The sequence below is a fragment of the Cervus elaphus genome, chromosome X (assembly GCF_910594005.1).
Source record: "Cervus elaphus chromosome X, mCerEla1.1, whole genome shotgun sequence".
In the NCBI taxonomy this organism is placed as follows: Eukaryota; Metazoa; Chordata; class Mammalia; order Artiodactyla; family Cervidae; genus Cervus; species Cervus elaphus.
This window is the reverse complement of record NC_057848.1, coordinates 130,830,155-130,856,530: the sequence shown is the minus strand read 5'-3', so window position 1 is coordinate 130,856,530 and position 26,376 is coordinate 130,830,155. Positions and strand designations below refer to the sequence as shown.

The 26,376-nt window shown below is 35.4% G+C and overlaps 1 protein-coding gene across 13 annotated transcripts in view; it reads left to right on the top strand.

The window, feature by feature from the left end:
* KDM6A (lysine demethylase 6A) overlaps positions 1-26,376 on the top strand; it is a 180,377-nt gene that overhangs the window by 109,627 nt on the left and 44,374 nt on the right. Inside the window, exons 9-17 of one of the 13 annotated variants that reach the window (XM_043896409.1) lie at positions 10,735-10,828; positions 13,375-13,501; positions 19,000-19,098; positions 19,242-19,461; positions 20,022-20,156; positions 20,603-20,758; positions 21,320-21,415; positions 22,336-22,427; positions 23,099-23,498. In XM_043896409.1, coding sequence (XP_043752344.1) covers positions 10,735-10,828; positions 13,375-13,501; positions 19,000-19,098; positions 19,242-19,461; positions 20,022-20,156; positions 20,603-20,758; positions 21,320-21,415; positions 22,336-22,427; positions 23,099-23,498 — 1,419 coding nt within the window. Of the gene's footprint in view, positions 1-10,734; positions 10,829-13,374; positions 13,502-18,999; positions 19,099-19,241; positions 19,462-20,021; positions 20,157-20,602; positions 20,759-21,319; positions 21,416-22,335; positions 22,438-23,098; positions 23,499-26,376 lie in introns of all 13 variants that reach the window. The other 12 variants (XM_043896419.1, XM_043896408.1, XM_043896413.1 and 9 more) reach the window with 12 other exon arrangements.

Genomic DNA, 26,376 nt, shown 5'->3' with positions numbered 1-26,376 from the left:
CAGCTATCACCACTGTCCATCTCTAAAACTTGATCATCTTCCCAAGCTGAACCTCTGTACCCAATAAAGAATAATTCCTCATTCCTCCCTCCCTACAGCCCCTAGCAACCACTATTCCACGTTTTGTCTCTATGAGTTTGACTATTCCAGGCACCTCATGTAAGTGGAATGGTACAGTATTTGTCTTTTTGTGTCTGGCTTATTTCGCTTAGCATAATGTCTTTAAGGTTTGTGTATACTATAGCATGTGCCAGAATTCCATTCCTTTTTAAGGCTGAGTAATACTTCATTGTATGTGTACACTACATTTGGTTTATCCATTCATCTGTCAGTTGATTTTCAGCTTTTGGCTGTTAAGAATATTGCTGCTATGAACATGAGTGTGCAGATACCTGTTTTTGTTCCAGCTTTCATTTTTTCTTTCTCTTTTTTTTTTGATATATACTCAGAAGTAGAATTACTGGGTCATATGGTAATTCTGTTAAAATTTTTGAAGAACTTTCACACAGAGTTTTCCCTCATTCATTTTTGAAGAAAGTATATGTAACATTGATACTTAAACCTGATACAGTACAAAAAAGAATGAATGTACACACTGTTATCACTGATGAATGTTGGTATAAAAATACTAAATAAAATATTAGCAAACGATCCATTACCTCATGAAACAAATACACTATGAGCAAGTGGTATTCATTCAGAGAATACAAAGTTGATTGAGTATTAGGAAATATGTTAATATCATGCCTTGTAATAATAGAGCTAAAGGTAAAAGCAAATCATCATCGTAGATGCTAGAGAGAAAAGAACTGTAAACAAATCTTCAACTACAGTTACTTTCTCACAGGAATATGGATAAAAATTCTGTAACTTTTATGTAACTATTCAGTTCAGTTCAGTTGCTCAGTCATGTCTGACTCTGCGACCCCATGGACTGCAGCACCCCAGGCTTCCCTATCCATCACCAACTCCCGGAACTTACTCAAACTCATGTCCATCAAGTCAGTGATGCCATCCAACCATCTCCTCCTCTGTTGTCCTCTTCTCCTTCCCCCTTCAATCTTGCCCAACATCAGGGTCTTTTCAAATGAGTCAGTTCTTCACATCAGGTGGCCAAAGTATTAGAGTTTCAGCTTCAGGATCAGGACTGATTTCCCTTAGGATTGACTGGTTGGATCACCTTTCTGTCCAAGGGAGTCTCAAGAGTCTTCTCCAGTACCACAGTTCAAAAGCATCAATTCTTTGGCTCTCAGCTTTTTTTTTATAATCCAACTCTCACATCTATTGGAAAAACCATAGCTTTGACTATACAGACCTGTGTTGGCAAAGTAATGTCTCTGCTTTTTAATATGCTGTCTAGATTGGTCATAGCTTTTCTTCCAAGGAGCAAGCGTCTTTTGATTTCATGGCTGCAGTCACCATCTGCAGGGATTTTGGAGCCCAAAAAAATAATCTCTCACTGTTTCCACTGTTTCCCCATCTATTTGCCATGAAGTGATGGGACCTGATGCCATGATCTTAGTTTTTTGAATGTTGACTTCTAAGCCAACTTCTTCACTCTCCTCTTACACTTTCATCAAGAGGTTCTTTAGTTGTTCTTCGCTTTCTGCCGTTAGGGTGGTATCGTCTGTATATCTGAGGTTATTGATATTTTTCCCAGCAATCTTGATTTCAGCTTCTGCTTCATCCGGCCAGCATTTCACATGATGTAATCTGCATATAAGTTGAATAAGCAGGGTGACAATATCCCGCCTTGATGTACTCCTTTCCCGATTTGGAACCAGTTAGTTATTCCATATCCAGTTCTAACTGTTACTTCTTGACCTGCATACAGATTTCTCAGGAGGCAGGTCAGGTGGTCTGGTATTCCCATCTCTTTAAGAATTTTCCAGAGTTTGTTGTGATCCACACAGTCAAAGGCTTTGGTGTAGTCAATAAAGCAGAAGTATATGTCTTTCTGGACCTCTCTTGCTTTGTCGATGATCCAACGGATGCTGGCAATTTGATCTCTGGTTCCTCTGCCTTTTCTAAATCCAGCTTGAACATCTGGATGTTCACAGTTCACATATTGTTGAAGCCTGGCTTGGAGAATTTTGAGCATTACTTTGCTAGCGTGTGAGATGAGTGCAATTGGGCAGTAGTTTGAACATTCTTTGGCATTGCCTTTCTTTGGGATTGGAATGAAAACTGACCTTTTCCAGTCCTGTGGCCACTCCTGAGTTTTCCAAATTTGCTGGCATATTGAGTGCAGCACTTTCACAGCATCATCTTTTAGTATTTGAAAGAACTCGACTGGAATTCCATCAACTCCACTAGCTTTGTTCATATTGTTGCTTCCTAAGGCCCACTTGACTTTGCATTTCAGGGTGTCTGCCTCTAGGTGAGTAATCACACCATTGTCATTATCTGGGTCATGTGGGTCATGAAGATCTTTTTTGTATAGTTTTTCTGTGTATTCTTGCCAGCTCTTCTTAATGTCTTCTGCTTCTGTTAGGTCCATACCATTTCTGTCCTTTATTGTGCCCATCTTTGCATGAAATGTTCCCTTGGTATCTCTAATTTTCTTGAAGAGATCTCTAGTCTTTCCCATTCTATTATTTTCCTCTATTTCTTTGCATTGATGACTGAGAAAGGCTTTCTTAATTATCTCCTTGCTATTCTTTGGAACTTTGCATTCAAATGGGTATATCTTTCCTTTCCTGCTTTTCCTTTTGCTTCTCTTCTTTTCTCAGCTATTTGTAAGGCCTCCTCAGACAACTGTTTGGCATTTTCGCATTTCTTTTTCTTAGGAGTGGTCTTGATCACTGCCTCTTGTACAGTGTCTTGAACCTCAGTCCATTGTTCTTCAGGCACTCTGTCTACCAGATATAATCCCTTGAATCTATTTGTCACTTCTGCTGTGTAGTCATAAGGGGGTAGACTCCGGGAGTTGGTGATAGACAGGGAGGCCTGGCGTGCTGCAGTTCATGGGGTCACAAAGAGTCGGACACGACTGGGCGACTGAACTGAACTGAGTGGTCTAGTGGTTTTCCCTAATTTCTTCAATTTAAGTCTGAATTTGGCATTAAGGATATTTGCTTATCCCTAAGTAAATGTATTATGAATAATGAGGACTAGATTTTCACTGTTGGAGAACTTACCAAGTAAGAAAAGAAAAAGGCTAGACTGAACTCTGTGGTATTGGATTGGAATTGGAGTAAAAACTAAATATACGGTTATTTACAGAAATTGAGAGTTGAATAGAAATAGATACAGATGGAAGAGTATGTGTGTATGTGTATGTGTTGTGTATACATTAATATATTTCCCAGCTCTGTTTGCTGTGAGTGCCTAGAAGCAAGGCCCCCCTCCACAGCAGTGAATGTTCTAGCATCCAGATCTTTGTTTCTAAATTTGATTCTTCAGTGAAAGAAATCAAAAATTCTTGGGGAGAAGTGTGTGATTCCAGAGCTTAGGGAGGGAACCTACAAGATGAGCCCTGGAATATTTCATGGTGCCAAAAAGTAAGGGAGCGCTCAAAAAATGATGAGGCACGCGAAAAGATTCAGGAGCCAACTTGAGGGGAATAGGGTTTCTAATCACTGAATCGGACACAAGTTTAGGAACAAATAATTATAATGTGTTCACTACAAAATAAAATATATTAGCTCATGTTGCTATAAATGAATAGTTGAATAAATAAGTGGGGGAAAGGGGACACCTCTTTATTTCTGTGGAATTTTAATTAATGTATGAGAAATGTTGAATATCTTTCCACAAGGTACTTACTAGTTTGAAAGGTACATTCTTCAAAATAATCAGCTAGTACTTTAAATATCAAGGTAATGAAAAGTCAGAGACTGAGTGTCTGTCTCAGGTTAGAGGATGGTAAAGACACATGCTAACTGAACACAGTGTGGAATCTTGAATTAGATCCTGGACCAGAAAAGTGGGACAGTTGGTGAAACTGGAATAAATTTTATAGACAAATAGTATTTTATCAGCATTAAATCTGTCAGCCTTCTCATTTTTTTAAAAAGCTTTGTTATTGTTATGTCATCCTGATATGTCCTTTATCATTATGAAATATTCCTCTTCATCTCTGGCAGTGCTTTGTCTTGAAGCCTTCTTAATGTGATCTGAATCTAATCACTTCAGCTTTCTGATGTTTAGAATTTACATCGTATGTTTTTCATCCTTTTATTTCAGTCTATTTGAGTCCTTATAGGAAAAAGTGCAAATCTTATATTATGTTCATGGCTTTCTTTCACTTTTGTAATCTGTTCTGGCAGTCTCTATTGTTCTTTGTTTGAATATCTAGTCCATTTATACTTAATTTGATCACTGATATGATTACATAAAGTTGTCTGTCATTCTTGTATCCTTCGTATTTTGTGGTTTTTTTCTGGCTACTTTCAAGGTTCTTTTTAACATTTTTCTTAAGTATCTGACTATGATGTACTTAGGTATTGGTTTTTCGTTTATATTTTTACCAGTGTTTTTCCTGGTCTTTTGGATATAGGATTTAATGTCATCCATTATGAAAAGTTCTCAGCCATTATATTGTCCATATTTTCTCTGCCCCATTCTTTCTGTCCTTCTTGGACTCCTGTTATGGGTATGGTAGATATTTTGTTATTATCTTGTACATCTTGGATGGCTTTTTTTTTTTTCCTTTTTTGTCTGTTTTGCTTCAGTCTGGATACTTTCTGCCAACCTCTTTTCAAATTTGTTCATTTTTCTAAAGTCTTTAATCTGCTCAGTCCTTCAGCAACTTTTTTCTTTTTTAAAAATTTTAAATTTGTATTTTTCAGTTTGAGAATTTCCTTTTGTTTCTCTTTTAATTTATTTTTCTGTGCTTTGGCTTTTTTTGTCCATTCCTTACTGATTATTTTCTTTTTCATTTGTGAACTTCATTAAAATAGCTGCTTTAAAATTATTTGCAAATTGCAACATCTGAATTATTTCATGGCTGATTTTCATTCATTTCTTTTTCTTTTGAACATGTGTAAAAATTCCCTGATTCTTACAAGCCTGATAATTTTATCCTGGGTATCATGAATAATGTGTTGTGAAGAGTGACTTTGTTATATTTTTCTGAAGTTGATTTTTTGTTTTAATAGCAGTTTTAACTTTGCTCAAGTCACACACTAAACTTTGTCATCCCTGTGGTGGACAGCAGCTAAATCTCTCTTTCTTTAGTTCTTTTAGGCTGCTGGACGTCTGCTGTGTTCCTGTGTAGTTCAGTGGTAAACCAGGAATTTGAGCAGTTTAATTGCAGAAGTTGATATTCTGTCTCTCTTTCTTTTCTGGGATTGTTTCTTCTTCACTCACTTTTAGCTCTTGTGATACCTTCAAAGTCTTTCCTCTTATTTTTCAAGCTAGTAAGATTGCCAATTTCTGTTTGAGGTCTAGCCAACCAAATACCAGTTGGGGCCTGCCTTCAGGTCAACATAGGAAAAACGGGGTTACTGAACCAGTGCCATTCCATTCCTCTAAGTCTTAACTTCTCTGGTTTTGCCTAATTTTGGTTACTTTTCAGTGCTTTCTGATAGAAAGTTGTCTTTTGTATTTTATCCAGAATTTTATGCTCTCTGTGGAATGTTACCGCAGCGTTACCGGAGGCAAAACTTTACTAAATACCTTTACACATAAACTCATGTTGCTTTTGTATGCTACTTATAGTCACTACTTAATGTTCTGCTGTGAACATCCATCATATTTTACGTTTCTACTCACCTAGTGAGATAGACCTAGTTGTCCATCTCCTTGATACTACAAACAGTACCATTTATAATATTACCTATGGGAAGGTTCCTTTGGTGTATAGATATATCCCAAGAATGAGATGTTTAGATTGTAGCATATTTAGACACCTAGTTCCATGAGTAAATCCCCTTCAGTAAGGCATGAGTATTTCCCTTTATATCCCCACAATACTAAGAACTACCCAACTTTATGTTTGCCAGTCTAATTGGTAGAAGCTAGTATTTCATTTAAATTTGCATTTTCTGATTTCTCGAGGTTTATACTTTACATGTTTTCACCTTTTACATGTTGGTTTTTAATGTCCATTGCCTATTTTTCTCCTTACGTGTATCAAGTCAGATCCTTCCTCCTCCTGATTTGTGTGGTTTTTGCCAAGTCAAATTAATTTTTTCCCATCTCAAGGAAATATTATCCATTTTCTTCTTTTACTTATATACTTCTACATTTCATATTTAGGTCTTTAATGTGGGTGCCAGTTTTGTATATAGTATGAGGTAGAAATAAAACATGGTTTCTCAGTATGGTCCATCCAGTTTTTCAAGTTTGATGATTTATTATTACTAATATTATAATTATTACTAGTGTTTGGAAGTATGTTTTAGCATTTGTTGAGGTAATTCCAGAAGGTGGTTTTCCTAAAATATAAATTTGATTATATTGCTTGAACTCATTTCAGTGGTAGCCCATTGTCTTAGGATATAGTCTACAGTCTTTTAACATGGTTTAGGAAGGTCTTTGTGAAGCTGTCTGCTTGTCTCTGCCTTTTCTGCCCAATCTGCTAGTACTCTTAAGCTTGTCTGCTTCTGGGAAATAACCATGTACAATATTGTTACTGTACACAGTACAGTAAGTTTTGTTTTCATATCTGTATTCTCGCCTGTAGTCCCAGCAGTTTCTGTTATGTGTTAGGTGTTCAACAAATACTTACCAGTTGAAGGAACTGAGTTGAATAACTTGATTCTTACCCTTCACTAACTGTCTAATTTACTTTTTCAGATCAGATTAATGTTTAAAAGGGAAGTCATAACCTGATGAATAAAAGTTTATGTAATAACTATTAATCTCAATGGACATTCTTGCAATTTTTCCCTGTGTTGACATAGAGCTCCTTATTTCCATAGCTCTTTATCTCATTTAATCCTAAGAAGAACTCTGGATAGAAAGATCAGGCATCAATATCACTGATGAACATAGATGCAAAAATCCTTAACAAAATTCTAGCGAACAGAATCCAACAACATATTAAAAAGATCATACATCATGACCAAGTGGGCTTTATCCCAGGAATGCAAGGATTCTTTAATATCCACAAATCAATCAATGTAATATACCACATTAACAAATTGAAAGATAAAAACCATATGATTATCTCAATAGATGCAGAAAAAGCCTTTGACAAAGTTCAACATCCATTTATGATAAAAAACTCTCCAGAAAGCAGGAATAGAAGGAACATACCTCAACATATAAAAGCTATATATGACAAACCCACAGCAAACATTATCCTCAATGGTGAAAAATTGAAAGCATTTCCTCTAAAATAAGGAACAAGACAAGGATGCCCACTCTCACCACTACTATTCAACATAGTTTTGGAAGTGTTGGCCACAGCAATCAGAGCAGAAAATGAAATAAAAGGAATCCAGATAGGAAAAGAAGAAGTAAAACTCTCACTGTTTGCAGATGACATGATCCTCTACATAGAAAACCCTAAAGACTCTACCAGAAAATTACTAGAGCTAATCAACGAATATAGTAAAGTTGCAGGATATAAAATTGAACACACAGAAATCCTTTGCATTCCTATACACTAACAATGAGAACAGAAAGAGAAATTAAGGAAACAATACCATTCACCATTGCAACAAAAAGAATAAAATACTTGAGTATATCTACCTAAAGAAGTGAAAGACCTATATATATAAAACACACTGATGAAAGAAATCAAAGAGGACACAAATAGATGGAGAAATATACCATGTTCATGGATTGGAAGAATCAATATTGTGAAAATGACTGTACTACCCAAAGCAATCTACAGATTCAGTGCAATCCTTATCAAGCTACCAACGGTATTCTTCACAGAACTAGAACAAATAATTTCACAATTTGTATGGAAATACAAAAAACCTTGAATAGCTAGCCAAAGCAATCTTGAGAAAGAAGAATGGAACTGGAGGAATCAAGCTGCCTGACTTCAGACTCTACTACAAAGCCACAGTCATCAAGACAGTATGGTACTGGCACAAAGACAGAAATGTAGATCAGTGGAACAAAATAGAAAGCCCAGAGATAAATCCACGTATCTATGGACACCTTATCTTCGACAAAGGAGGCAAGGATATGCAAAGGAAAAAAGACAACCTCTTTAACAGGTGGTGCTGGGAAAACTGGTCACTTGTAAGAGAATGAAACTAGAACACTTTCTAACATCATACACAAAAATAAACTCAAAATGGATTAAAGATCTAAATGTAAGACCAGAAACTATAAAACTCCTAGAGGAGAACATAGGCAAAACACTCTCCGACATAAATCACAGCAAGATCCTCTATGACCCACCTCCCAGAATATTGGAAATAAAAGCAAAAATAAACAAATGGGACCTAATGAAACTTAAAAGCTTTTGCACAACAAAGGAAACTATAAGCAAGGTGAAAAGACAGCCCTCAGATTGGGAGAAAATAATAGCAAACGAAGAAACAGACAAAGGATTAATCTCAAAAATATACAAGCAACTCCTGCAGCTCAATTCCAGAAAAATAAATGACCCAATCAAAAAATGGGCCAAAGAACTAAACAGACATTTCTCCAAGGAAGACATACAGATGGCTAACAAACACATGAAAAGATGCTCAACATCTCTCATTATCAGAGAAATGCAAATCAAAACCACAATGAAGTACCATTACATGCCAGTCAGGATGGCTGCTATCCAAAAGTCTACAAGTAATAAATGTTGGTGAGGGTGTGGAGAAAAGGGAACCCTCTTACACTGTTGGTGGGAATGCACACTAGTACAGCCACTATGGAGAACAGTGTGGAGATTCCTTAAAAAACTGGAAATAGAACTGCCATATGACCCAGCAATCCCACTGCTGGGCATACACACTGAGGAAACCAGATCTGAAAGAGACACGTGCACCCCAGTGTTCATCGCAGCACTGTTTACATTAGCCAGGACATGGAAGCAGCCAGAGAATGCCCATCAGCAGACGAATGGATAAGGAAGCAGTGGTACATATACACCATGGAATATTATTCAGCCATTAAAAAGAATTCATTTGAATCAGTTCTAATGAGATGGATGAAACTGGAGCCCATTATACAGGGTGAAGTAAGCCAGAAAGATAAAGACCAATAAATACAGTATACTAACGCATATATATGGAATTTTAAAAGATGGTATCGATAACCCTATATGCAAAACAGAAAAAGAGACACAGATGTACAGAACAGACTTTTGGACTCTGTGGGAGAAGGTGAGGGTGGGATGTTCTGAGAGAATAACATTGAAACAAGTATACTATCTAGAGTGAAACAGATCACCAGCCCAGGTTGGATGCATGAGACAAGTGCTCCGGGCTGGTGCACTGGGAAGACCTAGTGGGATGGGATGGGGAGGGAGGCGGGAGGAGGGATCAGGATGGGGAACACATGTAAATCCAAGGCTGATTCATGTCAATGTATGGCAAAAACCACTACAATATTGTAAAGTAATTAGCCTCCAACGAATAAAAATAAATGGAAAAAGAAAAAAAAAGAAAAATCATGCATTACATCTGTTGTATGGATGTTGAATCATAGTTCAAGTGATTTGCCTGAGGCTCACACAGCTAGTTTTATGTCTCTACTTTTTGGGGGAGAAAGGTTTGTTTGCTCAGCCAGCTACAGTGACATAGCCACTTTAATCCATTGTTCTGCCAATTGTATTCTAAAAATAATATTTGCAAAGTTTTCTTTTGTTGCCTTTCCCCCTTTTGGAGAGATGGGGAGGAGTTGTCTTCAGCTTTCAGACTGTAGCAATAATGGGTTTCAGTCATATTAGTACTTTTGGGGTGAGAACTGTGGGTAAATGGTTTCATTTAGAGTTTTGCCCATGCAATCTTATATATTATAAACATCATTAGACAATAGTTATGGGGAGTTTTCTTTAAAATCATGTATGTATGATAATTTTTTCATAGGATATATACCAGTGATTGTATCTTTTAAACTTAGATTTCATTGGCTTTTGTACTTAGTTTTATAACAACAGTTTTGACATGTGCTCTATTTGTTCAAATTAAGTTGCTTTGGAGCTTGGTATTTCTAGGCAAACAGGTGATGCACTTGGAAGTAGAATACTTTGCTAGCTTCATTTGTGTTATTAAATAAAGTGGACATCATTTATGTTATTAAATAGGTTCAGATGATTTTCTTTTTAACTGTTAAGACTTAGCAAATTCTTTTTTTTTTTTCATTTATTTTTATTAGTTTGCATATCTCATGTAACTTATTAAATATTGAACTGAGGTGAAAATCAAAATGGTTGTATGGATACAGAATGGTTGGAAGGATATCGATTGTTTACCCTCATGATCTTGTAACTGACTGGCAACTGTGGCTCAGTACTGCTGCCCAGCATTACAAGAGAGTGTCATATCCCATATCACTAGCCTTTGGAAAGATCAAAATTTGAAATAAGATTTCTACTGAATACATACGATGCTGTCTCACATCCTTTGGTTTCAACTTGAAGTACTCAAAGGTCATATTTTAATGATACTTTGTTGTATTGAATGTTTTACTGGTATTAAATACTCTGAAACATGGCCTATTAACCATAACTGTCTAGAGTTAGAGGAACATTCAGTATGCACTTTGATCTTTTAGTTGATTTTTTAAAATATGCTGAAATATCAATATTGTCTAAGATTTAACATGAGCTAATTCTTTAAAGATGTTAATTTTATTTTCATTAAATCTTTTTTTCCTACTTTTTAGAGGAAGTATCATTCTGCAAAGGAAGCTTATGAACAACTTTTGCAGACAGAAAACCTTTCTGCACAAGTAAAAGCAACTGTCTTACAACAGTTGGGTATGTAATAATATTCACTTAGTGTGTTATAAGTACATTGCTTAATGTTTTTTACATGTTACTGATGGTAAATACATGACTTACGTATCCTATTTCTTTTCCTTCCTTTTCCAAAGTTGATAGAATTTATCTGAACTCATCATATTTCCACCTTCTGCTGAGTATTGTCTGTCTCACAGTCAATCTTATTACAATTCTTTAGTGTAACTTTTCTTTTAAATGCTCAAAATTATACACTGGTACTTAACCATGAGTGAGGGCGATTGAATGCTTTCTTTGTGCCAGATACCATTAGAACTCAATGAAGTTAAGTGATTTACCTAAAGTCTCTTAGTGATTGGTGAGCTTGCTTTCATAGCTCTGTCAGGAATACTAAGACATCTTTATGTAAGAAATGTGGAACATCTAGATTCTCTACACATGCAGTTCTGTTGTAATGTTGAAGATGAAAGAATATAATCGTTAGCATGACTGTTTTTAATGTAATTTTAAAATTATTTAAGCTTAAATTTTTTCACTTCATGATACTAATGCATACTATGTGATCAGTTATACAGAATAAAAACACTGCTTTCATATAAAACTTTCATTTTTTAATTTTGTCTTTAATCTCTGGTTAGAATTTCCATGAGTTTATCCATACTTTTAAAAATTATAGTCAAGTATTTGTTTTTAATGATTACTTGCAGAGTTTAGATAATGTGAATTGGTATATTTAAGTTAAAATAAGTTTATTAGTACAGCAAAAAAGGTTTTGTGTTCTTAGGTAAAAGAACAAATTGATGCCTTGAGATAGCTTACTCATTCAGCTAATAATGTGAATACAAACTTTTAAAATTCACATTATTTATAAATAAGTTTTTATGCACTTTAGCTGCACTGAAGAATGTGTCAGTAGCAAAAATGCACACAAACCTGTCCTCTTTGGCTGAATGTATAGGTAAACTTTTCATGGTTTTGAAAGGGAAAATACTTCCCGTTATTGAGTCTAATTTATGCCTGCACATCAATCCTTCCTACTTGCTTGTCACTGCTGCTTAAGGAACTCCTTTTAGAGTCTGTTACTCTAGGTCCTGTTTAGTAGTAATAGTAGGAGAGGTAAGGGAGGAACAGATGAATAAGTGTGTGATTGACTTATATTTCCATAAAACATGATAACTCAGCCCTCTTTCTTTTGGAGCACAGCAACTGTAATAAATATCAGAAAATAAGGGTCCTTGTTTGTTTTGTGTACTGTGAACTATACATGAAAAACAGCTGATTTTGTGAATTTGAATTGATCCACAACTGAAATTATGATTCCCTGGCACATTAAGTCAAATTATTCCATGTGCTAGTATTCCATGATCTAGTGTTTTGATTACTTACATAGTCAGCTTGTTTGTTTGTTTTATCATAACAGTTTTATTTAAGGTGTACAAGATGATGTTTTGATATACCTGTACATAGTGAAATGGTTGCTACAGTCAAGCTTTCCCACATATCCATCTCCTCACATAGTTACCTTTTTTTCCCCCCTGTGGTGAGAGCACCTCAAATCTATTCTCTCATCCAGTCATAATGCTGTATGTTAGTTCTCTAGATTTACTCATCCTATATAACTTCAACTTTGTTTCTTTCGACCAACATCTCCCCATTTCCTCTATCATACCACTCCTGGTAACCACCATTCAACTCCCTGCTTCTGCATATTTCACTTTTTTGGATTCCACAGATAAGTGAGATTATGTATACCATCTAAATTTGTTTAGTAAAGATTTGTGTTACCCATTTTGTACCATTTTTATCTGCAGCATTTGAATGGACTCTTTCTTATAGTCTTGGAGTTTTAAAAAAATTGTCAAATGATTGTAATTTTTATTTTACATGAGTTGTGAATATATGTAGCCAGTGCCAGTAAGGTAGGATTGTACGTTGTGTGTGCTACTCTGAACTATCATTGATGATATAGCTTTATATTTACTCCTTGGAAGTAAACATGGTGTTAATAGAGATTTTTATTTTATTTTTTTTTTCCATTTATTTTTATTCGTTGGAGGCTAATTACTGTACAATATTGTAGTGGTTTTTGCCATACATTGACATGAATCAGCCATGGATTTACATGTGTTCCCCATCCCGATCCCCCCTCCTGCCTCCCTCTCCATCCCATCCCTCTTAATAGAGATTTTTAAATGCACATTAAGTTTTCCATGAAACAGTAAATAAGATTTATCATCTTATATTCTTTGTTTCGTATCTTGAAGTTTTTTCAAATACAAAAATTAGAGAATAGAACTATAGTTGGTAATCTAGTAAGTGACAAGTCAATACTTAAAATTGTTTTAATTTCTCTGGAATGAAAGTTCTTCATTGCTTTGACTGTACCTTAAAGACAAAACTTTTTTAGGACTGAGTTGACAGTTCTAAATTTGGGGAGTGTGTATGCCAAGCTAAATGAATAAATTGACTGAAAAGAGTATTTTTTATGTGTTTGTTTCTGCTCTGTATTCTTTTAAGTAGTAGATTAAGTCATTTATATAAACATTTTTAATCATTTACTATAGGTTGGATGCATCATACTGTGGATCTCCTGGGAGATAAAGCCACCAAGGAAAGCTATGCTATTCAGTATCTCCAAAAGTCCTTGGAAGCAGATCCTAATTCTGGCCAGTCTTGGTATTTCCTTGGAAGGTAAGACTGATTTATCAGAAACTTAGGTTTTGCTTTTGTTTATTGCAGCTAAGAGTTTTGAATTATCTGAAATATCAGTTTACTAATAATGTGATCAGTATATTTTCCCTTTTAAATATTTTATAATGAAGATTTCTAGATAAAAAATAAAAGAACTTCTGAATGTGGTGGTTTTCTTATACCATCATCTGGTCCATCAGGATATTTCTTATTTTGCTTATTGGATTTTCATTTGACTTAAATTATTGCTGGTTTTCAAAAACTCTTGGCAGATACTAATTATTCATTCAGGTATTTAAATGCCTTTCCTTTTGATTTCTAGTGTTCATATGTCTATTTAAATAGAACAGAGAATTAATTTTTCATTCTGCCTGATGACTACCAGTAGTTAGTGGAACTTTGCCTGTTATCCTTTTGATTAGTGATATTTACCTTAGAATGGACATTAATAGTAGAATGCAAATCATAGTTGTATTTGAAGTTTTACAGTGAGAAAGTAGATACATTATTATTCAATTCATTGGAAAGGAGAAGTGACATTAGTGAAAATATTTTTTTGCAAGTCTATAAAATTTTCTTGTACTTTGAATTTTGCTTACTGATTATATGAAATATATCTCATGTATATGTATCTGATAGAATATATTTTTGGACTATTATCTGATTGTATTTTAGTTCTTAGTTGGTTTTAGCTTTTGCAGTATGGTAGAAAGATCAGTCTACTAGGAGTTATCTGAGATACTTGGATTCAAGTCTTGGCTACTATTTGTGGAATCTTGGATTGGAAGAATTAAACATTTTGAGGCTTCAGTTTTCTGTTGATAAGAGAATTAGATCGATAGTTCTCAATGGTGGTAGGGTGGATGGGAAGGTGCTGTTTTGCCCCATGGGAGACATTTCATAATGTCTGTAGAGAGATTTAGCTTATCACAACTATGGAGAATGCTACTAGAACAGTTCTCCACAGTAAAAGATTACCTGGCACAAAATGTCAATGGTGCTGAGGTTGAAAAGCCCTGGGTTAGATCTCTTAGGTAACCTTCCCATGCTAAAGGTTTTAATTTTATGTTTTCTTTGGAAATTACACTGTTTTGTTTTAATTTTAAACTTTTTCCCTTTCTTTTTTTCTATAGGAGTATTTTACTTTGAGTGAGTTAGCCATATAGTCACATTAATTTTAGTATTCTAGTATTGTATATTTTAGTATTTCATTTTTTTCTTTAAATTTAGCAAAGTATATTTGTATGAGAGGGAGTAATATTAAGATGTTTCAATTTTTTTTATTATTCATTAATAATATCCTATACTAGTTGAGTGGAAAAGGAGCTATTTTTGGTAGTAATTTTGTAATTCCTTGCCAGGCTTATAAAGTCATCTAAATTCAGTTGCTCATTAATAAAGCTTGAGAGTCCAAACTTTGTCTTTCTCTTTCATTAAAGATCTTTGGGAGCAGAAACTGAATCGTAACCATCTTTGTATCTTATTACCTGGTAAATGGCTATTTAGTAAATGGAATAAATGATCTAATTGAACACCATTTGCCTTTGGAGCTCACTCTGTTACTACTGTTAGTATTGTGCAGTGAGAGGCTTCATATAGTGACCGAAAGGAGCTCTTTGTAGTAAAGTAGGGTCTTGCTTAGTCATGCCTCTAGTGTTAATGTTTATAAATGAAAATTTCTGTTAATATAAATTAAAAGGAATGTGTACCCAAGGTATTTTTCTTTTGATCTAAGACAAAGATTAGTAGTTTAATATAGCACAATAGTGTGGATGTCTTTTTAATATATTTTTTCTTAATTCTATGCATACAAAATTAATATATAATTTTGAAATGTCAGAAATTACTTTTTTTTGGGGGGGGGGCCACACCACTTGTGGGTTCTTAGTTCCCGGATCAGGGATCAAACCCTAGGCCCCCACAGTGAAAGACGAGTCCTAACCACTGGGCCTTCAGGGAATTCCCCCAAATTACTACTTTAGTAATTTTGTAATTTTCAGCTCAGTGAGCACTATTCCATAGGAGGTGTGTTGTCCTCCCACCTCACAAGTGGTTTTACATTTGAAATCGTTGAGATGTTTTTTTATTTGAACCTTTCTGGATAGAATTTTCCAAATATACTTTGCTGACTTCTCAGATAAAGGATACTTATTCTTGTTTGGGGGTTCAAGATTATCATGTTGGTGTTCAGTATTTTTTATCTGTAATATAATTTGAGGACTGTTTTAGACTTTTTTCTTTAATGTTTACATTTCTTACCCTTTTTTTTTTACTGACTTCTAATGTGTTGCTTCAAGTCTGTTTTGTCATGAGAAAATATTTATAAATAAATTAGAGTTTAGAAGTTATTAAAGCTCTGAAGGAAGATCTCAAATGTCATTGGGAGTCAATGACCCTAATATTTCTGAGGCACTTGGTTACTTATCTCTGCATCAGGTCTGTGTTGAAGATTGCATTTGTTTGTTGTTTGGCATGTGTATATCATAATGAAAGTATAATGAGGTAATGCTGTTAAACTGGCACTTTGTTATTGACTGTGTTATCACAGAATTATAGAATGTTAGAACTAGGAGGGGGAAGGCAATGGCACCCCACTCTAGTACTCTTGCCTGGAAAATCCCATGGATGGAGGAGCCTGGTAGGCTGTGGTCCTTGGGGTCGCTAAGAGTCGGACACGATTGAGCGACTTCACTTTCACTTTTCACTTTCATGCATTGGAGAAGGAACTGGCAACCCACTCCAGTGTTCTTGCCTGGAGAATCCCAGGGACGGGGGAGCCTGGTGGGCTGCCGTCTATGGGGTCGCACAGAGTGGGACACTGAAGTGACTTAGCAGCAGAACTAGGAGGGACCAGGAGGTCACCTAGTTCACCCTTGTCATTTTGCATGTTTTAGAAAGGGAACTCAGAGGAGTCAAATGCTTTGTCCAAGGTCACAATCATGCAGGTAATTAGTAGCAGAGCAGGGACTAGATCCTTGGTTTAACACCTAGAGCTTTTTCAGTTACACAGTACTGTCTCACGGGAGCCTGTTCAAGTTTTATTAGAGGAAAAGTGTTTGATAGTTGGATTGAGGAATTTGTATTTGGGCACATTGGTTCCCTACTTTCACTTTGTAGGAATCAAGTATGAAAACATAGGTTGTGGGATTTACTGCTTATTCCTCCCAGCAGTCAGGTGAATTTGCTCTATAAATCTGAGATTGGCTTTGATTTAATTAAGAACAACAAACAGAGCATGTTTTCCACTATTGGGTAAGCATTTCTTTTCTTTGTGGTGTCTATCCCTGTTTGTCATTGTTAATGCCCTCTTGTCCTGAATTCTTTCCTCATAAAACAGTTTACAGACACTCTCTGACTCTGCCTCTGTTCTGTCACTCACCTTTCTTTATATTGCCCCAACCCCAAGATTAGTGATCTCATGGTCTTCCCTTGTGGCTCATCTGGTAGAGTCCACCTGCAATGCAGGAGACCTGGATCGAACCTGGGTTCGATCCCTGGGTTGGGAAGATCCCCTGGAGAAGGGAATGGCTACCCACTGTAGTATTCTGGCCTAGAGAATTCCATGGACTGTATAGTCCATAGGGTCACAAAGAGTCAGACACGACTGAGTGACCTTCACTTCACTTCACTTTTCAGGCTTATTTTTACCTCTCCTTTGTAGGTATCCTGTGTTCTTATACCCTCTCTTCCAGATGGATGAATTCCAAATATCAATTTCTACACTTCAAAGAGTTAAACACCAGGACAATATTTCCTATTCTTTACCTAACATTACCCGTTTTAATGTCTACATCTCATGTCAAAGTCAGCATATTTCAAACCACATTCATCATTTTCTTCTCTGAACCATCTCCTTCTCCTTTATTTTTGCCAATGATACCACCATCTCCGGCCGCGCCCCCCCCCCCCCCCCCCACTATTTATCAGACTTAAAAAATAAATTATAACCCTACCCCCATGAATATCTAATCAGTCTGTCACAAAGTTTTTATCTGTGTTTTAGTTTATTGTTTCTCCTTTTTCTTTGTTGTCACTTCCATTACTTTCACCCTAATTTGGGCCTATTCCAAGCCAGTAAATATAGCTGCCTTCTTTTTTACTGTTTATAATTTTTTTCACTTTTGGTTAATTGCTACACATTGTTAGCAGATAAATATTCCCATAAAATACTTTCATTGTGCCATTCCCCTTGTTAGAAGAACAAACTTCGCGATATTCTTGGGTTGGATTTAAAATTCTCTACCACTTATATCTGTGCTATCATATATATAAGATATATCTGATATATTTAATTTATATATAAGATATATCTGATATATCTTTTATATATATATAAGATGTAACTTATATAAGTTTTGCTCATGCTATTCAAAGTAGCATTTCAAAATGCCTTTTCTCAAATTCTCTGCCTGAATCAGTGGTTCTCAGACTTTTGAATTACTTGACATTTACTTTTTTTTTTTTTGCTATTTACTCAGTCAACAGTATTTCAGAGTAAGTCAACTGCAATACAAATATTGGTTTAATGGAAAATGGATGTATGTATGTTTGTATATGTCTTTTTTTTCCCATTTTGTTTGCTTGGCCAAATTACTGTAAACTAGCTGGTAATTGCAAATCACTGATCTAAACAGTATGCATCTACACACATTCAGATCCTTTACTCTTACCCTTTCCTCTTTCCTAAACCCAGTAGTGTGTAGTGTGGTCTCTTCTACCGTACCCTAAATTTTCAGACCAGTTATTATCTGTGCTAGCCATTTGATATGGCATCATGCTATTTATAATGTGTCTTCAATCCTCAGTTAAATTGTAAACTCCTTGACGATGGACTGTGTTTTATTTTTTCCTTTTTCCCTTAGTGACAAACATGAAGAATATATTTTCTGTATTTTTATAATTTTACCTGCTGTTTTATGTATCCATGAGGTACATCTACATTAAGAAAAATGCCAGTTCCCTGAAACTTTAATCATACCTTGCTACCCTTACTAGTCATTCAATACTGTACTTAATCCTGTTTTATACTATTTTTGATAGTCAGCTTGATATTATTTCTTATGTTTGTGTCTTGTGTGTATTAAAGAGTTGTTTCCTTTATTTTTATTATTTAAGAAAGGAAAACTGAAATCTGATTCAGCAAGTCTTACCAACATAGAATGTTTTTCTTGGTTTTTAACTATATTCTTACTCTTCGGAAAACCAGAGATCAAGTAGAGTGGTGTGCGTGTATCTCTCAATATTATTATATTGAAGTGATATGGCATTTAACTATTGTAATAGGTGCTAAAGTATGCTGCAGTGATAAACACTATCAGATAGTCTATAATATAGCCTATTGAAGGGTTAATTATAGTGTTATTGTCATGTATATTCACACTTCACATAAATCTGTTTGCTTATTAGATTTTTATTTGCTTTGACATAGTCTGCCAGCACATTAATTAATCAATGTGTATTAATCATATTTTCTTATTTTTTTTCCCTTCCCCTCTTAGGTGCTATTCAAGTATTGGGAAAGTTCAGGATGCCTTTATATCTTACAGGCAGTCTATTGATAAGTCAGAAGCAAGTGCAGATACATGGTGTTCAATAGGGTAAGACTTTGTGTAGAAATAATGGTATAATTCATATACAAAGATAGTCGCGTCACATATAACGTACTTCATGGTTTACATCATGTTATAAAGCTAAGCCATTCTTTTTAGTCGACTTATTTTTTCTTAATTTCTCTTTCCAGCGTGCTATATCAACAGCAAAATCAGCCTATGGATGCTTTACAGGCCTATATTTGTGCTGTACAATTGGACCATGGCCATGCTGCAGCCTGGATGGACCTAGGCACACTCTACGAATCCTGCAACCAGCCTCAGGATGCCATTAAATGCTACTTAAATGCAACCAGAAGCAAAAGTTGTAGTAATACCTCTGCACTTGCAGCACGAATTAAGTATTTACAGGTAAAATGTTTAAATTGCAGTTTTTTAAAGGCACATGTTTCCCCATGACACTCAGGCAGGAGGAGGGTGGCTGGGAAGTTTGTCTAGTTGTGTTTTGATGTCTATAACTTGTTTCCATATTTTGTAAACATACCATAGCTTGTAATATTATTTTACTTTTCATTTTAAGTAAGATATACAGTATTTTAAAAAGATGCTCTTTTGTGCATTTACCCTGTTAATACATATTAATTTACATAATTTTTTTCTATGTACTGTCTACATTTTTAAGTTGTCATAGCATTTTAGAGAAAAGAACACAAACACTGTCTTTCACTTTTGCTTGGAGTTTCATGAGAAGACAGCTATAAGAACTCTGAAAACAGAGCTCAGCTTTGTTTTAATTCTCACAAAGGTTTATATTCCCGTTTCCCTCATTATACTTAGTATCTTTCTGAAACCCCAAATTAAGGATCTATTTTCTTAAAAACAATTAGTTATAGCATTTAGGAAGATTTAGTGGACTTGCTCTTACTCAAGTAGGCTTGTGTTAAATTTGCTTTTTACATAATTTTTCCTAGGCTCAGTTGTGTAACCTTCCACAAGGTAGTCTACAGAATAAAACTAAATTACTTCCTAGTATTGAGGAGGCGTGGAGCCTACCAATCCCCGCAGAGCTTACCTCCAGGCAGGGTGCCATGAACACAGCACAGCAGGTGAGAAGTTGGGTTATGTTCTGCAGGTGCCCAGCTTTAAGGGTTCTTTTCAATCTGTAGTAGTCAAGCGTATTTTACTAAGCACAGGAGGCTTTTATTTATGAAAAGACTCTTGATTTAATTGTGAAGGGAATTTAGATCAAATTAAAACTCCCTCTGATATGGGAAGAAATTTTGGGGTGCCAATTTAGGACCTTTATGCATTTTCATGGTTTTGAAGGAAATTTCTTAACATCATGCTGCAGTTGTTTATTTAATTTTTGAAACAAGTTTTTCAAAGGAAGGTACACATTCCTCCACTGATGATTCATTTGATTTTCAATAATTACCATTCAGCGATGTCCACATAGATTTGAAAAGTATGCAGCTTGTAAAGTTGTATAATTTGAAGGAATGAATTAAGAATATATAGAACCCTATTTTTGTCTTCCTTCTGTGATTCTTAGGCATGTAAACCTCATCATCCAAATACTGAACCTGTATTAGGCCTCAGTCAGACACCAATTTCACAGCAATCCTTGCCACTACACATGATTCCTTCTAGCCAAGTAGATGACCTGTCCAGTCCTGCCAAGAGGAAAAGAACATCTAGTCCAACAAAGGTATATGTTTTAGAGAAATAGAAAATCCCAGTCAAGAAAGAAATTCCTAACTGCTCTGAACTTGTGCAGTTTGAACATCTCCTGTCCTTTATTTTAAATCTGTGGACATCAATGAGTGAAAGGTTTGAGTTTTTTCATTCCAAATTCTTAGTATCATATTAAATATGGAAAGTAGGGATAAATTTGCATTCATCAAATCATTTTACTCATCTCCCTGCCGTTAAGATCTCAACACAACTTTTCATCATCACTTTCTACTGACATTAAAATAAACTTAACATTAAACCTAGTGGACAGTGTGGTATTTAGGTTAGTCATTTGGGCCATAGTTTAGGGGTGGGCCTTTTTGGGTGGCTAATTAAAGAATCAATATTTTCTTAAGTTTTAAGTTCCCAAATTTACTATGCATGTAAAATTACTTTTAAAAGAACTAAATGTCATAACATCTTTTTTATATGTAAATATTCCAGTTCATAGTCATTTGACCTCCATTAGTCATTTTGTTAACTCTATGGATTTAACCAAATATTCTTTAATTTTTTTTTAATCAATTTTCCTCAGAATACTTCTGATAATTGGAGTAGTGGCCATGCAGTGTCACATCCTCCAGTACAGCAACAAGGTCATTCATGGTGTATGACACCACAGAAATTACAGGTATGTAAAACATGCTTTTGACAGATTGTTTTTCCTATTAAAGAAAAGTAGAGGTACTAAAGTTCTAAGTTTTTTTAAGTATTACTTCTTAAAACTGAATGGCAGTAAACTCAGTTAATAGGTACATAAGTAAATTGAGCCCACATTTACCAGAGTAATAGAGATAATTCATTCTTTTTTTTCTTTCCCCACTTACCTCTGCCCCACCCCCCAATATATTCTCATGGTTCAAACCACCTGAGTATGAGTTTAGAGTATATAGAATAAATTCTCCTACTTCTATCCCTTCCCACTCAGTTCCCCTCCTAACTGAAAACCAGTATTACTTGTTGCTTATCTATCTTTCAAGAGATGTCATGCATGTCCAAGCAAATAACTCGTCTCCTTTCTCTCATATGTTATTATTTTTCTTCTCTTTTTATACTAATGATAAAATGCTGTATATACTGTTAAATAGTGTATTATGCAGACCTTTCCATGTCAATATATTAAGAGCTTCCTAATTCTTCTGTGACTACATCGTGTTTTCTTTATGTAGGTGTCATACTTTTACTTAGGCAAATTACTAGTTTTGGATAGATTGTCTGCAGACTTTCCTATTCCATACAGTGCTTCTTAGTACTTGTCATAAAGCATTTTTAAGCTTAAAGAACTTTCTGTGTAAATCCTGATAATTATTGATGAGTAAAATCTCATGCCCATTTATCTCAAAGATCCCATTACAGTAAACCTTCTGAGATAAATGTTTATTCCTTAACTTTCTCAAACTTCTTAAAGGACTTCATTTTGGGATTGATTGCCATTGGTCAGAAATCAGTATCTTTGACTAGACAGCGTTCAGAGTTTTATAGAAAGGTTGCTTAGAATAATGAGCTTGTTTCTTAGATATGTCTTTGACTGCATTCTTCTTTTTCTTCTAGCACTTGGAACAGCTCCGTGCAAATAGAAATAATTTAAATCCAGCACAGAAACTGATGCTGGAACAGCTGGAAAGTCAGTTTGTCTTAATGCAGCAACACCAAGTGTGTACAGCATTGTTTTCCCCCTAAAATTTGTTAGCATTTGAATATTTTTGTTGACTGGAATATCATTTTAGAGAGTATGTTTATGCCCACCTCTAGTTTGTACTAGTGTTTGGTGGGATTTAATTATCTGTGCTTCTTAAAATACTGATAATGGACAGAGATTTTTAGGGAAAAAAACAGCTATAAATTTGATTTTGAACATGACTTAGTATTAATTTACATGTTATTTTGCATGAGTTTTATCTATATTATTTAATACTTAACAAACTACATCCTAAACTCAGGTGAGGTTCTTTCAAGTTTGTTTAACTCAGAGAATCTGGCATATAAATGTAATAAAATGGAATTTTAAGGTCCCCTATTTTGTGATGGGGAAGAGACCTGTAAATTTGATTTCTTTTCCATAATTTTCAACTGCTTTCTTTTGTCATTTACTAAAAAGATATTTCTTAAGATTAAGTAGATTCCTGCTTTTCTGAGGAAGCTAATCTGAATGTGAAGAAACACAATTGCTTGTCTTAAAAAGGTATTTTTTAACCTAGAGAAATTAAATGTCAGGGTAAAATCAAAGATTATCTTGTTATGTATCTTCATATTCTGATTCTGTCCCTTACGGGCCACACAGGCAGCATTTATGTTTTGTTTTGTTTTGTTTTTGACAGATGAGACAAACAGGAGTTGCACAGGTACGATCTACTGGAATTCCTAACGGGCCATCAGCTGACTCATCACTGCCTACAAACTCAGTCTCTGGCCAGCAGCCACAGCTTGCTCTGACCAGAGTGCCTAGCGTGTCTCAGCCAGGAGTCCGCCCTGCCTGCCCTGGGCAGCCTTTGGCCAATGGACCCTTTTCTGCAGGCCATGTTCCCTGTAGCACATCAAGAACGCTGGGAAGTACAGACACTCTTTTGATAGGCAATAATCACATAACAGGAAGTGGAAGTAATGGAAACGTGCCTTACCTGCAGCGAAACGCACTCACTCTACCTCATAACCGCACAAACCTGACCAGCAGCGCAGAGGAGCCGTGGAAAAACCAACTATCTAACTCCACTCAGGTAATTGAAGGACTAATTGCCTTGTTGGCTTCTCACATAATAGTTGTCTTTATTTGATTTTATGCATGTTGAGAGGAGAAATAAAAGTTTGGGAAACTTTTTATAAGCATTTATAGTACTACAGTGTGATTACTACATTGTGACTCAGTATTGTGTGTAGATTTTTTTTTTTCTCATATAAGATTTACACACATAGGTAATGTTAGAAATTTCTAAAAAAAGAAAATTGATCATACAATTCCCCAAAACTCACTGCTAATTTACAATGGCATCTTAAGCATTTATAGTAATGTTTCTTAGTTCATTTCTGTAAATATTGCCTACTTAGATCAAGTGCTATTCTAAGTGGTAAGTATTTACTCTGGTGGGAGGAAAAGTTTTTACTTCTGAATATTTATCCTCATAGTTTTCCCTTATGTTTTGGATTGTTTCCATGGAGCAGGTGCACCAAAGCAGAACTGAAGGGTCAAAGAGCTTTTAAAAGAAATGTTGCAAATATGTCTTGCCAAATTGCTTATACTTTTATTAGTCTACTACAAGGAAATCTTTGACTTACTATTGGTAAAACTAAAATAAGTTCTTTTTCTAAGAACTTTAAAATGTCTTAGTTCATGTACATAAACAGATAATAAATAGGCATTACGTATGGAATATAAGGTAATGTTACCATTAGTTCTCTGGAATAATATACTAGAAAATGGAGCTGGGGAGTACTAGAGATTGATGGTAGAGGAGTTGCAGTAATAAATAGGAATGTCAGGGAAGGTTTCACTGGAAGGGGTAATTGAATAAAGACCTGAAAGAGTTATAGAAGTGAGCCTTGAAGATATTCCTGGAGGAGGAAATGGCAATCCACTCCAGTATTCTTGCCTGAAAAATCCCATGGAGAGAGAAGCTTGGTGGGCTACAGTCCATGGGGTCACAAAGAGTTGAACACGACTTAGCAACTGAGCACGCACACACACACACACTTGAAGATATTTGTGATAAGAGTGTTTCAGGTTTAGGGAGCAACAAGGAGCAATAGACCCTAAGGCTGAAGCATGTTTTGCATATTTAGGGTTATCAAGGTGACAAAAGCATGGCTGAGCAGGATGAGAGGTAGATGTGTTCCAGTTTGGACACAGGCTAGCTAAATCATTTTCAGCCTTGTAGGCCATTGTATAAAGATTTTGGATTTTATTCTGAGTTAAATGGGAAAGTATAGGGAGGTTTGAATGGAGTGAGGTGGTCTGACTAGATCTTCTCCAGTACACAGTGGATAGGCTAAAGGAGGTAAAAGTAGAAATGATATGACCCATTTGGAGATTACTGTTACAATCCATGTAAAGAGATGGTGGCGGCTCAACCCAGGCTGGCAGCAGTAGAAATGGTCAACTTTTGGGTACATTTGGGTGTAGAACCAACAGGATTAGGTAATAGAGTGGATATGGAGAAAATGGGAGTCTAAGCTATCCTGATAAACTGGGGAAGATGAAGGAAACTGGATGAAATCACCAAGGGGTGAGGATAGGGGAAAAAAGAGAACTCAAAACTGAGCCTTGGGGCATTCCAACATAATAGGTCAGAAAATTGGAAAACTAACAAAGAAAACTAGAAGAGGAGTGACTTGTGAGCATAATAGGAGATATAGGAGAATATGAGTGATGCCGTTAAAGCCAAGTCTTTCAAGGAAGGGACTGTGATCAAAGTGTGAATCAATCAGTGGTTACAGGTTCAATCGGTAATGTGAGGAAATTAACACAGGAGAAAAAGGAGAGAATTGTTTGGGTAGGTGAGAGGATGGGATTTTGAAGGTTCAGTGTGTTTAAACATTGAAGGGTTGTTAAAAGGATAGCATGAGATTTTTGTTAGGATTCCTATAGTGCTAAGGTATAATTTGTAGTTAATAAATGAGAACTTTTGTTATGATTGTAACTTAGTGATTCTATTATTATTCTTTATTGCATCTAATTCCCTGGCTTCCTTAGTTGCCGAGATTTTAAGTAACTTCCTTCACCCTACTTTGGAAATTTGCTATCTTTACAAAGACCTACTGTATAGCACAGGGAACTCTGCTCAATGTTACATGCCAGCCTGGATGGGCGGGGGGTTTGAGGGAGAACGGATACATGTATATGTATGGCGAGTCCCTTTGCTGTTCACCTGAAACTACCACAACATTGTTAATCGGCTGTACCCCAATACAAAGTTGTTTATGGTGTTTAAAAAAAGACAAACACATAATTTTAGTGAAAGAACCCTCAGTTTCCAGACCATGAAGCCTCTGTACATGACTGAATACTAAGTGGCAGAGCCCCAGTCTTTGCTTTGCAGGCCTTTCAATGCCAGTGGCCATAGGAGCTTTTTAATTTAGGTAATGCAGTTGGGAAAGTTGACTAAAAATACTGTTGAACTGATTCTAAATCAGAGGTTTCCCAAATGAAGTTGCTGCATGACTAGTGAAGCTGAGGAGCCTCTATGTCTGCATTAACATAATTAAAGACTTTTTCATACTGTCTTATGCCTTTTCAAATAGTTTTCTCAAATTGTGATGAAAACTAGACCATTGATAGACCCATATGATATATCTACTATTTAGCTTGTGATGATGGGAGGAAATACAGATTTATAATAATTTACATTATAGTTTCGAAGAGTTCATTCACAGGTTCCACTTAAGGTATGAAAGTAAAATTATATAAATTGTAGGTGTATGTTCAGCAAGTCCTCTTTAAAAAATGTATAGCTTAAAATAACCTAGATTTGCATTTAAAGGCAGTGTAATAAAATAGTTACTTTTGTATTTGCATATTATGATTATTATAACTTGTTAAGTGATTAGCTTCTGAGTAGAAATTTGATGATACATGAAATTTTGACACCCACCTGAATTCTT